At 38.6% G+C, this 12,921-nt stretch overlaps 1 protein-coding gene across 4 annotated transcripts; it reads right to left on the bottom strand.

Moving 5' to 3' along the window:
• Positions 1-3,549: 3,549 nt before the first annotated feature.
• Positions 3,550-11,334, bottom strand: SPINK14 (serine peptidase inhibitor Kazal type 14 (putative)). Of its 4 annotated transcripts, XM_072825103.1 has the most exons (7): positions 11,096-11,334; positions 8,412-8,612; positions 6,811-6,956; positions 5,906-6,006; positions 4,640-4,776; positions 4,347-4,424; positions 3,550-3,767 (listed from the first exon to the last, which is right to left on the bottom strand). In XM_072825103.1, exons 2-6 carry the CDS (start codon positions 8,492-8,494, stop codon positions 4,358-4,360), a joined length of 534 nt encoding a protein of 177 aa, XP_072681204.1. In that variant the 5' UTR covers positions 8,495-8,612; positions 11,096-11,334; the 3' UTR covers positions 3,550-3,767; positions 4,347-4,357. The 4 variants fall into 4 exon arrangements, with proteins under 4 accessions (XP_072681204.1, XP_072681205.1, XP_072681206.1 ...); XM_072825104.1 differs by lacking the exon at positions 4,347-4,424; XM_072825105.1 differs by lacking the exon at positions 4,347-4,424 and having other exon boundaries at positions 5,906-5,949; positions 11,096-11,333.
• Positions 11,335-12,921: the final 1,587 nt, after the last annotated feature.

Here is a 12,921-nt window from a genome sequence, read left to right as displayed (position 1 = left end):
GCCTAAGGGAGCTGCTTAACCAACTGAGCCATCCAGGTGCCCCAGTTCTATCACACTCTTAACCTACATATTTAGTCATTAAGAGAGAAAGAGGAAGTGTTGGAAAGATTTGCATCTAAAATTCAAGACAGTACATATTGGCTGTAATGTTTTGTTTGGTTTTACTTTTTTAAATTAAAATTTCCTCTTCTGTATTTCTGAATTCTTCTTGAAGAGTATATATTACTATTTCAAAGCAAAATCATTTTAAAATACAAATTTAACACTTAAATTAAGGAAAGTGAACCATGGTGTAAGTTGGTCTTGTGGTTTGCATGGTATTTCAATGAACCTCTTTGGCTGCCTACACATACCAGAACTCTCAAGTAATTCCTAATTTGTGTATATATACAAAATATGTATCAGCCATCAGAAAGAATGAAATCTTGCCATTTGCAACAACATAGGTAGAGCTAGAGTGTATAATGATGGATGATCAATTTTTAGTCAAGTCTGTCTCTTTGAGTTGATTAGCTTTCTTTGGGTCAGGAAAAAATGAACTCTGCAGAATTATATGAGTAATATTTAGTCTGTAAGGTAGAAACATTTACCAACTCTCTTATCCAATATGAGACCTGAATAAGAGCTCCGCATGCACTATGTTAGGAGATTTCACCGTCTTGGGGAAGAAAATAGATAAATAACATCAGGAATTGCTGAAATCTCTCTTCACCCCAAACCGTTTCCCTTAAATAGATTCAGAAACAGGAATTCCTATGTAAGGAGTGAAGGAGAGCTCTCTTGCTCCTTCATAAGGCTTTGTTTGCATTTGCTACTCACCTGGACATCCCTATTTAAACTTATCCGGAACGTCACTTCTCCTCAAAATCAGCAGTGTGCTGTTATTTTCATCATTTGAAATGATGAGAAATCTGTAGCTCCTGGAGCGTTAGCAACTTGCCCAAATCACATTGTTGCTATGCGATGAGCGGGCCAAAAAGGCTACGTTATTGGTTTAACCGGCAGTATTTTACTGCCACCTTCTGGGAAAGTAGAGTATGTTACAAGTCCTACAAGAGTTCATGAATGAGGTCAGGCCTTTTAGGCTGTGCCTGCGGCAGATGAAGTAATTGTCTTACAAGTCATGCTAGGATATATGTTTGTATATAACACACAAAAGATAATGGTTTTTAAACAGGTCATGTTTAAAAATGATTTATAGAATTGTCGTGTTTATAAATGATTATAGAATAGAGGCAGGATTATGGTTGAGAGACTAGAATGGAAGTAATAGTTAAGAAGAATATAAAAATAACCCACCAAAACATGATGAAGACTTGCATTAAATAAATATTCATGGGTCTAATTTATATCTAGGATGAAATGAGAAATTATATAAAAAATTGCATATTGAAATTGAGTTTGAGTGAGAAAAGAGAGACATTGACTTTCATTAAATCAAAACGCATGGAGAAGTCCATTTAGAAAGAAAAATAGGACTTATATTAGCTATATCATTAAAGATTCTAGAAGCCCATGAGATTAAGATGTGTAGTATCTGATACTAAGTCTATGGGTACAGTCTCATTGTGTGAACACTTGAGTTATAAGTATGCAGACAATAGAGCAATTATAGATGTAAGTGGGATTATGAAGCAGAGAAAGATGGGGAAAGAGAAGTTGGCAATGACAGAAGCTTAGGACAGATCAACAATTAGATCATATAGAATAAAGGGATTGTGACAGAGGGAGTTCAAAATTCAAAACAGCTGCTAGACAGAATAAGAGAGCGAGCACAGGCAGTGGCTGCCAGAGTGAGGAATTCTAGGGGCAAAAGTTCTTTTATGTTGGCAGTGAGAGGATATATGCAGCCAAGGTCAGCTCTTAGAGGATGCACTGAAAGGAGGGAAGTCTTACACTTAGATAAACATGCTGCCCTCCTTTCTTTCTTTGGAAATGTCTACTGTCAAATGACAGAAAAATACTATTATTAAAGTCCTTTTTACTGTTGTGAATGGCACCTTTAAGTAAATGCTTTATTATCCACTACAAATTTTTGTATTATTACAGAATGCAAGTCTTATCTTTTGGAAATCTTTTTAAAATATTGATTGAGTTATTTTAGAGAGAGTATGTGCATACACATGAGTGCAAGGAGAGGGAGGAGCAGATGGAGAGGAGAGGCAGAAAGAGTGAGAAAATTTTCTAGCAGATTCCCCACTGCATGTGGAGCCCTATGTGGATCTCAGGTCCTGAGATCATGACCTGAACAAAATCAAGAGTCAGACACTTAACTGACTGAGCCATCCAGATGCTCCAAGAATTCTTTTAAAAAGTAGAATAACAACTACTGAATACATTGACAAAAGTACTCCAGACTTCAGAATATAGTATCAGAGGAAAATCTAAATAAAATGATAAATCTTTCATGATAAAATGACGATAAATAAAATGATTTATCTTTCATGTTTCTAACTTTTTATTAAAACTATATTCTGGATGTCAAGAAAGTTAGAAACATGAAAGATAAATCAAGCTTGTAGAGACAAAAATTAAAATGTTTGAGATGAAAAAAATCTCCTGTATAACATTCATGGCAGTTTAATCATTACAGAAGAAAAAATTCGGAAACATGAACTCAAGGCAAAGTGTTAGAAAACAATCCTCCTTGGAGTCCTGTGTGTTCCTGCGTGGCCCAGGACTCAGAATAGTGGAAAGAGACCTGCTATAAAGATAGAGAATATTTCATTTCCTCAGGGCAATTTGCTTTTCATATTCTAAAGATGATAGACCAATATTATTTTTCCCTTTTTTACTGGAGCCATGTGTCTGCTTAGTAGTTAAGGTCAAAGAACTAATGGAACAGATGAAAACTCTGACCATAGTTTCACAAGAATATTCAGAGGCAGAAGAGATGCTCTTCCCAAGCTAGCAGAGAGCAAGCTGGCTGAAGGGAGAGAGCATATTAGAGTATATTAGCGTGTATATTATTCCATATTAGGAATGCATAGGAATATAGGAAAATATATATATATATATAAAACAAGGATGATAGATAAAATAATTTTAAATATAAAACAAGGAAGAAGAAGAATGTCCTGATAGATTTCAGAGGTTAAAATGTGTCAAGAGAATAAAAAAAAAAGCAGTGGGATATTCATGGACACTACTGACATAGGCCTCCTATGGAGAAGAGTGGGGCTTGTGGGTTGGGTGTGTGTAAGTGCCAGAGGTGTGTAAATGCCTCTGTCTGAATGCTGAGTCTAAAAGTGAGGTTGTTCAACAGAGAGGTTTGCAGTAAGTGGGCGACACAAATGGCTGGGAAGAGCATGATGCTCCTTAGTTCCTAATAACTGTTTTTTAAGAAATGCCATAGGAATATAGAAGAAATTTCTCTTGTGTTCCTTGGAAAACAACTTGGAGCATTTGTACCATAGATTACTACACTGTTCCCAGTATCAAGAGGCTGATGAATCCCAATATTAGTCTTTGACTTTTGGCTCAAATGTTCATTTTGTTCTACTTTTGAGAATTGAGACACAGATTCTTGGACCAAGGATAAATCAGGCTTTCAGAAAAGTTTGTTTATTAGGGAGGGAAGAGGTCTAAGGAACCTTCAGTTATCTGATACAAGTTCAGCAGGGGCAGGTCTCTGTCACTATCACATGTTAGGAGGGATGAATTGCAAGAGAAGGATTGTCATGATGGAAAGAAAAAAATACTCTCTGGCATCCAAGTCCACTCAGCATTTTCCATCATTTTGAAACCTAATTTTCCCATGAGACTTCCTAAAGGAAAGAATCAGAATCAACATTTCATGAATAAAATGTCAGAACTACAAAAACTCTTTAAAATTATTTTATCTATCATCCTTGTTTTATATTTAAGGAAACTAAGAACCAGAGCATGAAGGAAAGGGACGACAAATAAAAGCCAGGCTATTGGATTTCCTGCCCGGTTACCCTTCAATGATTCTAAGATGCTATGGAAGATATTGTGACCTATGCTACAATCTCTTTGAAAATAAATTTTTCAATCAGGTCTGAGAGTGTAATCTATAAGACCCATCAATCCTCATCTTATTCTGTTAACACTCTCATGCTTTGGCCCAATTCCTCATGACTGGGGATGATGTGGGGTTTACACATTCCTGTCATTGCTCCTTTTACAAAATTACAAAATGATTGTTGGGTTGAGGGCTCCAGTCTGATGCCAAGAGGAGAATTTTACTCCCTGTGAGCTGTACTGGCTTACACAGAGATCAATCTGAAGCCATAGTTTTGTGAGATCTCAGTGTCTAATCACTGGTAATCATGTCCTATATGTCCAAAAACCTAAACACCGATTCTTAGCAAAAGGATCCAAACCTGCAGTCACCTCATCCTAGCTCAGTTTCAGGCACATAAGAGATTGAAGGTATCTGGGAGAAGGCAAGCCAGAAGGACCTGAAACAGCACAGAGAACAGGGAGTCTGCTTTCCACCGCAGCGGGCTTTCTATTATTACCACATGCTTCTCTGAGTGGAGACTGATTAGCATCTGTACAAACTAAAACAAATTCCTGGCTTTGAGGCTGATGCACTTGGTAGAAGAGCTACATAGTAACTGCTGTGGACTAAGCTTGTCTTTGTTCTCTTCTTTCTCCCCCAAACAGTACTCACATGCTCTCAATACAGAAGATGCAGGGGTTTTCATAGGTTACAAAATTAGTGCCACAGATGGGTTGATATAAATCAGGGCAGGGGTTCGCTGTTCCAGTGAACCAACTCAAGTCTACTTTCTTATATGGACATTTCACCTGAAATTCAGTTGAAAAAAATAATAATGGTTACAATTGCCCTCACAGACAGGTAGATAACCGCTGGACTTGATTAGGAAAATCTAAACACAGTCAGGATCCTATCACTATCACACAAAGCTCTTACAGCTGCCCCTCCACAAACCAGTGGAGGAAGAACAATTGATGTTCTTCCAACTGACAACCACGATGCCCTTATTGTGAGGACTTCCTGAAAGTAACTGGGCACAGAGGGCTGCTACCCTATGGTGGGAGAAAGAAGAGTGGATAAACAGCATATATTGGGGAATATAGCTTCTTTCTCAATCTCCTTTATTTCCAGAATATTAGACATGGGAATAGTCTTAGGGATTTTCTGTGCCAACTGGGCAAAAAGCCCTGAAAGCCCATAATTGGAAAAGGGGCTTCTCTGAAATCCATATGCTTTGATTTAAAATACTTACCATGTTTTATCCATTTTCAAAATCCCCAAGTCAATTCTTTTCTCAAAGTTGTGAAATGTGAAAGCAGTTAGCATAATGCCTTGACTTTGTAGAGAAAACGAAAAACAAAGAGACATGTCTCATCGGGGACGGGAACCCCTGTCGGCTCATGATGCTGGTGTCAATGGCAGCTTGCAGCAGTGACTCAGGCTTGCTGGAACTTGAGGAGTTCTGGGGGCTCTATGAGTATCTGAGACAGATTGATAACATGCCTCTGATACAAGCTGGGAGGGAGTTTTGGCTGAATGTGTAGAGAAAGAGGGGATCATATTTGAGCTTAGAAACTCTTCTCTTTCTTTCCATATGCAACACCACCAGCATGGCCAGGCCCCATCATCTACCTCTTGTATATCTGTCACCTAATTAATCCCCCCACTTCCTCTGTTCTCCTGGCAATTGTTGGTGCTCAAAAATATATCCTAGGCAGTAGGGAGGGTTCTCTGGTTGTCAAATGATCAAATCTTGGTGTGGTTCTCAGTTTGGACACTCTACTCGGGGCTCTTGTACCTGCAGTGTACCTGCCCGTTCATGTGAGTGGACTCTGTAGAATGCCCCAGATGCCATTCCTGAAATAAGGTTATAACACAGTAATTCTAAAGAAAACTCAGATTAGACTGTCAATCCTGAGAAATAGAGTGGAAGAGTACCTTAACAGTTCCATGTGGTGGCCACCAGTTTCGACGGCCTGAAACTAAGACATAATTGAAAATAGTTGCAGAGTATAATATCTGGTGAATCCTAGCTTGATCTGTTGGCAGAATTAAAGAATTCTAATTTATTACCAAGGAAGCTTGCAATATGAAAACATGGTTTTATCTATACATGCATTCATTTCCTCCCCCGCAAAAATGTGGAATAACTCTTCTACTCCTGATTGGTAATCAGTAAGCAATCACTGCTCTCATAAATGTTGCCAGTCCAGTATACCAAATACGTTTTTGATTAATAGTAGCTAGCTTGGGCTTGAGAGGATTCAGGACCAGTAGTCAAAATGTAAAAAAAAGATTAAGAAATGCTGGAACTTTAAAGAGATCATTAGCCCAATCTCTGTATTTTACAGAGGGAAAAGACTCTTGCTAATGCCCAGGAATTTCTGGTAATACGTGAAAATTCAAGCTCTTCAGTTCTTAAGGCTAGGTATCTTTAAAACTCCCTATAGGACTCTTCTCTAAAAGAGGACAAAAAAGGTAACACCAATTCAAATTCATGGCAAAGTATTTTTAAAAGTTTTGAGTCTTTGAGATGTGCTGTGGACATATTACCAATCACTTTAACATCATACCTCACTGAAGCCCCCAAGCCCTCTGGTCCCCATGAGTTAAGTTTTATAATCTGTACTAACAGATGGGAAACAAAGGCCCTTACACTTAGCTCAGAGTCTTTTCTTGGGACCACACTCCATTGGCTTTCTCTCTATAGATACAGATACATATAGTAAAATGATACTCTTACATAAATAAATAGAAAATAATTCTAAAGCATTCTTTTGGATTACAATATCAATCTTACAAATCAGCCATACATAACTCCCAAAACCAGTCAAATTACTCACCAGAAGATAATGCCCAATGTATCAAGATGAAGAACAAAAGTGAGCAGAATACTGGAAGATACTTGGCCATTTTTCCTCCTGGTGTGTGTATCCTTAGAATGATGCTTTGAGATATTGCCTCAGGATGTTTCCCTCTAGAACAATCACTAGAGCAAAGTAATCAAGATATAAAGATGATCTGTGAAGTGAATATCCACCTTTAGCCTTCCCACTGTAGCCACTGTATACCACGCCTGGAAAGCCTATCATTTCACCCTTCCCCAAGAACAAATGTTCAGAAAAGCTTAACTTGGTTAGTCATAAATAAAAATATAGAACTCAATGATAGATCTGTGACTACTTAGAAGACAGAAGTAAATCAGAGGTTACTCTTTGGACAGAATTATATTATTTTAGTGTGGAGGTGTTTTAAGTGTCTTGAAAAGGTGACCCCTTACCTGAAGATTCACCCCAATTTTCTCCTTTGAGGAGATACGAAGAAAATGATAAGGCCATTAGAGGCTTCTAGATAGTAAGACTTTCTCAACAGAGGAAGCAGGTCTGTACTAGCTCATGAAGCAGAGACTACCCCTTTGCAGTAGGACAAAGATAATATTTTAGGCATAAGTGGTTGTGCTGAGAATCTTCTGACATGGAATGCTTATCTTTTTTGGAGCACTCTGACAGAGTACATAGGGAGAAATGCTGTTCCATCTCATGGGGGCCCCAAAGTTATTTTCATCTAGACATCCAGCAAGGGAGAAGTCAGTGAGCAAGTTGTCCTGTGGGATCGCCTTCCCTTGTAGCAGACTTTCCAATCCTAGAGAATGGTATAGGACAGTTCTAGGCCTGACCAAGGGACCACCTTGAACTCCCCTATTTCCTAATCCTACAAAAGTGACCTGGTCCTCCCTATGTGCTCTGGTGGACTTCATCGCTGCGCTGTAGCATATATAAATAGGCATCTGACATAAACTCTTTCCCAGAGACTATGGTGTGATCTGTGATATCTGAGACACAGTAAAGTCTCCAGGGTATTCTACTTCCCAAGGTGGTTGGAGGTTCTTGGCACAGGCTCTGGAGCTATCCTGCATGCTCCTGGGACAATCTAGGACATGTTTTTGCTAAGCATACACATCTCTTCCTGACATCATTCCTGGATTCCTGCAGGAACGGAGCAGCAATAGTGGACAATCTAGCTGTACTACAGCAGGATGCCAGATGCCTGCTTCCCTGCACATATATCCCCTTTGACCCACCTCAGAAAGAAGAGAAAAGGAAGAGAGATGTAACATGTTCTTTTGTGGCTCGTGCCTCTTTTGAGAAGCAGGTAGGAGGGCTTCAGGAGTGGGTAGGGTAGGTATGTAGGAGAGAGAAAGCACTGAGGCATTGTGTGCTGGGAGGAGCAGGCCCCGGAGGCCCAATATTCAGGGTAAATCAGAGTCAAACCTCAGCAGGAGTCATTGGGAAAGGAAGCACAGAGCTGCCTAGAAGCCTTGGGGGTAGGAATGGATCACTGGACACTGGACAGGGCAGCCCTTGACAGGCAATCCAAACAGGCAATGGCATGAGGAAAGAGCATAGCAGAAAAAGCAGAGTATGTTCCACAATAAGAATGATACCTGTGACCAGCGTGAAAAATACAGAAATAGCTGCATAAGAAAGGAGGCTGGTGATGCATGAGGGCTCTGGACGCCATTTGCATTTGGTCCAGCCTTTCTCTTGAATTGATCCAGAGCCTTTGCAACTTTGTAACCTGGAAGATTTGTGGTCATGGCTGAGTTTCCTCTTGCTGTCTGAACTTCCTGCCTCCATCTTCCTTCCTGTAAAGAATAGTTGTTCTTATACCAAGGAAATAAGTGAACTTGAGAAAACTGGAAAAATGGGAATTAAAAAAAAGAAATAAAAAGACGTGAAATCTCAAAACCCAGAGATAACTGTTAAACATGTATTGGATATTATGGTTCCATTTTTAAAAAATCAAAATTTTGTAGTACTGTATATTGTTTTCTGCCTTTTCCACTTAGAAATGTACTGTGACATTTTCTTGATTTTTAAGTGTAGTCATACAGTATATGAATTTAGGTGCCTGGTGCCATATGCTGTCACATATATGGGTTTTTATATATTAATATTCTCCCATTGTTGCTCAATTAGATTGATTCCAGTTTTCATTATTATTAGCATTGCTAGAATAAATAAATTTTTATTTACTTCGGTTAATTTATTTCTTATTAACTTTAATAAATGTGCTTAAAAACAAACTGACTGGAAAATTCCAGAAAGGACCTGACTAACCTAGAATATGAAAGAGGTGTTTTTCACCCAATCTGTGGACTCCATGCTTATAATCTAATGTGGAGCATTTTGAAAATACAATGCCACCTTACTAAGTGAATCATCTGTCATCCAGTTCAGAGAGAGAGAGGGACTCCATTGCATAAAAAACATTACAGAAGAAAAAGTAAAACATCAAAGGAAAGGAATGAGGCTAAAATATCTATAGCTTTTCCAAACTCCCACAAATTCCAGTTGAATAATATTGGGTGAGGAGAATATATAAGATTAAGGAATCACATCTCTCTCAGAGAATCCTTAGTCTATGACTTCCTCATCATCTATTATACCCAGGGCTTAATTCTAAAAGCTATAACGTGGAGCTTTTTCCTGGGTGGCAGTCTCCTCTTCCTAGCTATGAAATGATTTGATTTGTGGTCATGGTTGAGTTTCCTCCTGTTACCTGAACTTTCCGCCTCCATCTTTCTTTTCATTTTCAAAAACCCACACCTTACTGTACAATCCAAAGCAGGTGCTTATCACCTTTCAAGGATACCAAAATCTTCTACAGGATTTAACATACAGCTCCACTGTTCTCTGCAGAAAGGAAAGTTTTAGCTCCACTGCTCAAATTACAGAGCTTTCTTGTCTAGCCCATTCTGTTAACCAATTATCTTACTACCAGAGCACTGAGCTGCTTTCCTGTACGTCCCAATAGCTGTCCTTCCCTCACAGAATAGCCACCACACAAATGTCGGTCCAGGCTATAGGATAAAGCCTTTTTCTTCTCAAGGATTTTTTGGAAGCCATAGGACAGCATTAGCCAGACTCACATAATCTCCTGCTCTGGTCTTGAGCATTGATTTGGGTAACAGAATTCCTGACCTGTTCTTTTGGCCTCAATAACCGTCACATTCCTCTCACCTGACAAACATTTAGACAGGCTTCTAACTGATCATTTACTTTAGAAATCTTATCGTTATAAATTCTTTCTCTGGTGCCTCGAGATGTAATTCTTTTTGGAAGCCCCTGGCCAGTTTTACAACCCAGAAAGGTCTTTCTTGAGGACCCAGGAAGGATCCCTTTGAAATGCAGCCATCACGAAAGACTGCAGATTCTCTCCTAGTTTCCCTGAAAGGGCAGAACCTAACTTCTTGTGGACACTTTGCTCTAAGTTGCAAAAGCTATTTCTGTCATAAAGATATGAGAAGTTTATATTTCCTTCAGATAAAGCCAATGAGCTAACATAGCATGCCTATGATTTTCCTCTGATCTCTTGTGTTGCTTTCTCACTAACTCACCCAGACCTTAAGAATCCTCCTCCTTTTTTTTTTTTTTTTTTTCCCTCCAACAGCACTAAGCTCATTCTGAGCTCAGGCTTCTCTTACCTATTCCAACAGCACTAGACATGCCTTCCTTACCTATTTAATTTTGTCTGATGCAATCTTCATTTTAACAGGAGCATCCCACATGCCCAATAAGTCAAATTTTCTTGTCTCTTTTCTTTGGACTGAATCACTGTTTTGTTGCAATATCCTAGATTTCTTTTTAAGACCAATTCTCAACCTCATATACAAGTGTCAGCCTTCCTATCTTGCGTACCTGCAATTCTAGCATAAAACGGAAGCACTTACTTCTCATTAGTCTTACTTCTTTCTTTCATTGCCCATTTGTTTGCTTTTTAGCATTCAGAGGTCCTCCCTGAACTACCCACTCACTGGCCTGCTGTTCCCTGTTGGTAACTTCTGATTGCTACTGCCTGTCCCCTAGGATTAACCAAGAAGTGGAATTGAGACAGGTCAAGGTTCCCTTTTATTGTCTGCATCCTTTGTTCTCCCTAAAACTCCCACCCTTGGCTATACAGATGTACATGAATTTGTGTTCGAAAAGGATGGAGAAAAGAAAATCTTTAAAGGGAATTACCGAGAAGGGGGAGAAGGTAAAAAGCTTGTAAGATAGAGAAGAGTTTCTTCAAAGAGGAGAAGGAAAATGAGAAATCCTTAAGGCGAGGCTCTGATGGTGAGCTCACCTAGTGTCTGATCTGATTCCTCTTCCCTTAGGCTTCTATTTCTTTTCAAAGACTGATTTGCTTTTCTTCATTTCATTTTGGGGCAGCAAATCCTCTCCACAATCTCTTATGGGAAGTCTGGAGGAGAGGCTCTGGCCATCTAAATTGTGAGGGCCCAGCTTAAGTGTGGGCACTTTGAGTCAACTCTTTGCGGTGTTCTGATCAGTGTGAGTTGAAGACATCCCACTTTCTTTTCAGGGTTGTTCCTGAGAAACACACATAGACACACACTCACACTTCTGCTTGCCAAAATTAAACATTAATCCTCAGATGGTACAAGTTTTCAAATTATATATTGTGACCCTTCAGTGGGTTGTGAAATTTATTTTGTTACCACCACTATTTTAAAATAAAATATAGTAAAATGGAATGAATAGAGTAGAATAACATACAAATTACAATGTAACTTCAACAGTGTGTTTGTTTTTCTAGGTGGTGAAGTAGATTATATTTTTTCCCCTGTGAGTCACATTCAATAAAGTTTAAAAACCCCAAGAATAAATCTACAAGGAAATAAAAATTTGCTATCTGAAAGCTCTGTACCTTTGTACCTCTGTATCTGCTATCTGTGTCTCTTATAAGAAGAAAATAAGGGTGTGTTGGTTTTGTTTTTTTTTTACGTTTCCTGCCAAAAGCCAGATAGAGTGCTTTGTTCTTAGCAATTCAACAAGCATTTCTACGTCCCTACTTGAAACCCTTCTGTCTTCCCCTTCATAGTTACTAGAACATCAGAGGCACTTAATAAGCTTGTTTCTTGAATGACTTAATGAAAACTTCCTCCAGTTGCAACATACCATACTATCCCCAAGAATCAAACTAACTGTACCAGCATTTGGGAAAAGCAAAGTGTTGTGGTAAGTGTTTCAAATGACACATTGATGTTATGAAAAGTCTAAGCCCTCAGGTGTTGTATAGTCTAAGGGGGTTGGCATAGAGGAAAAAAGCAGATGAGAAATTGTAATTCAAAATGTACCATGAAAATAGGTTTTCAAATCAAGTAGTAGCATTATTAATGCTGGATAAATGTGGATATATATTTGTTTTAAGGCATAGGATGTGCTCTATCTTAATAATTTTCCCCTAATATTGATATACAGTAATATACATTTTACAAGAAGCACTGCATTGAGAGGATTCCACAAATTATAGTACTCTTGTTTCTTTTCATTTAGCTCAAAATACTTTTAGTTTCTCATTTGATTTCTTCTTTGACTGAGGGTTTATTTATTGCTGTGATATATACTTTCCAAATATTGAGGATTTTCCAGAGATTTTTTCTTTTCTTTTTTTTTTTTTAATTTTTTATTTATTTGTGATAGTCACACAGAGAGAGAGAGAGAGGCAGAGACACAGGCAGAGGGAGAAGCAGGCTCCATTCACCTGGAGCCCGACGTGGGATTCGATCCCAGGTCTCCAGGATCGCGCCCTGGGCCAAAGGCAGGCGCCAAACCACTGCGCCACCCAGGGATCCCAGAGATTTTTTTTTCTTATTCAATATGGTTGTGGTCAGAGGACATATGCCATATGACTTGAATTCTTTTAAATTTATTGATATTTGTTTTATGGCCAAGAAAGTGGTCTATCTTAGTAAATATTTCATGTGTACTTAAGAAAAATGTTTACACTGCTGTTGTTGAGAGGAGTGTTCTCAGGTCATGTGGTTGATATTATTGTTCAATTCTGCTACACGATTGTTAATACTCTTATTAATTTTTGAGAGATGGATATTGAAATAACTGGCATGATCATGGATTTGTTTATTTTTCCTTGCACTTAGATTCATTTTT

Source organism: Canis lupus, chromosome 5 (assembly GCF_048164855.1).
Source record: "Canis lupus baileyi chromosome 5, mCanLup2.hap1, whole genome shotgun sequence".
In the NCBI taxonomy this organism is placed as follows: Eukaryota; Metazoa; Chordata; class Mammalia; order Carnivora; family Canidae; genus Canis; species Canis lupus.
Note: the sequence above shows the minus strand (reverse complement) of the source record. Positions and strands in the feature narration are given on the sequence as shown.

Bases quoted from the DNA above. Each gene is read 5' to 3' on its own strand.
- SPINK14 (XM_072825103.1), bottom strand. From the start codon at position 8,494: ATGCAAATGGCGTCCAGAGCCCTCATGCATCACCAGCCTCCTTTCTTA. The intron at 6,007-6,810 runs GTGAGTAATTTG...TTCTGCCAACAG, and splicing joins ACATTGGGCATTATCTTCTG to ATCAAGCTAGGATTCACCAG. The intron at 4,777-5,905 runs GTACTCTTCCAC...ACTGAATTTCAG, and splicing joins CACCACATGGAACTGTTAAG to GTGAAATGTCCATATAAGAA.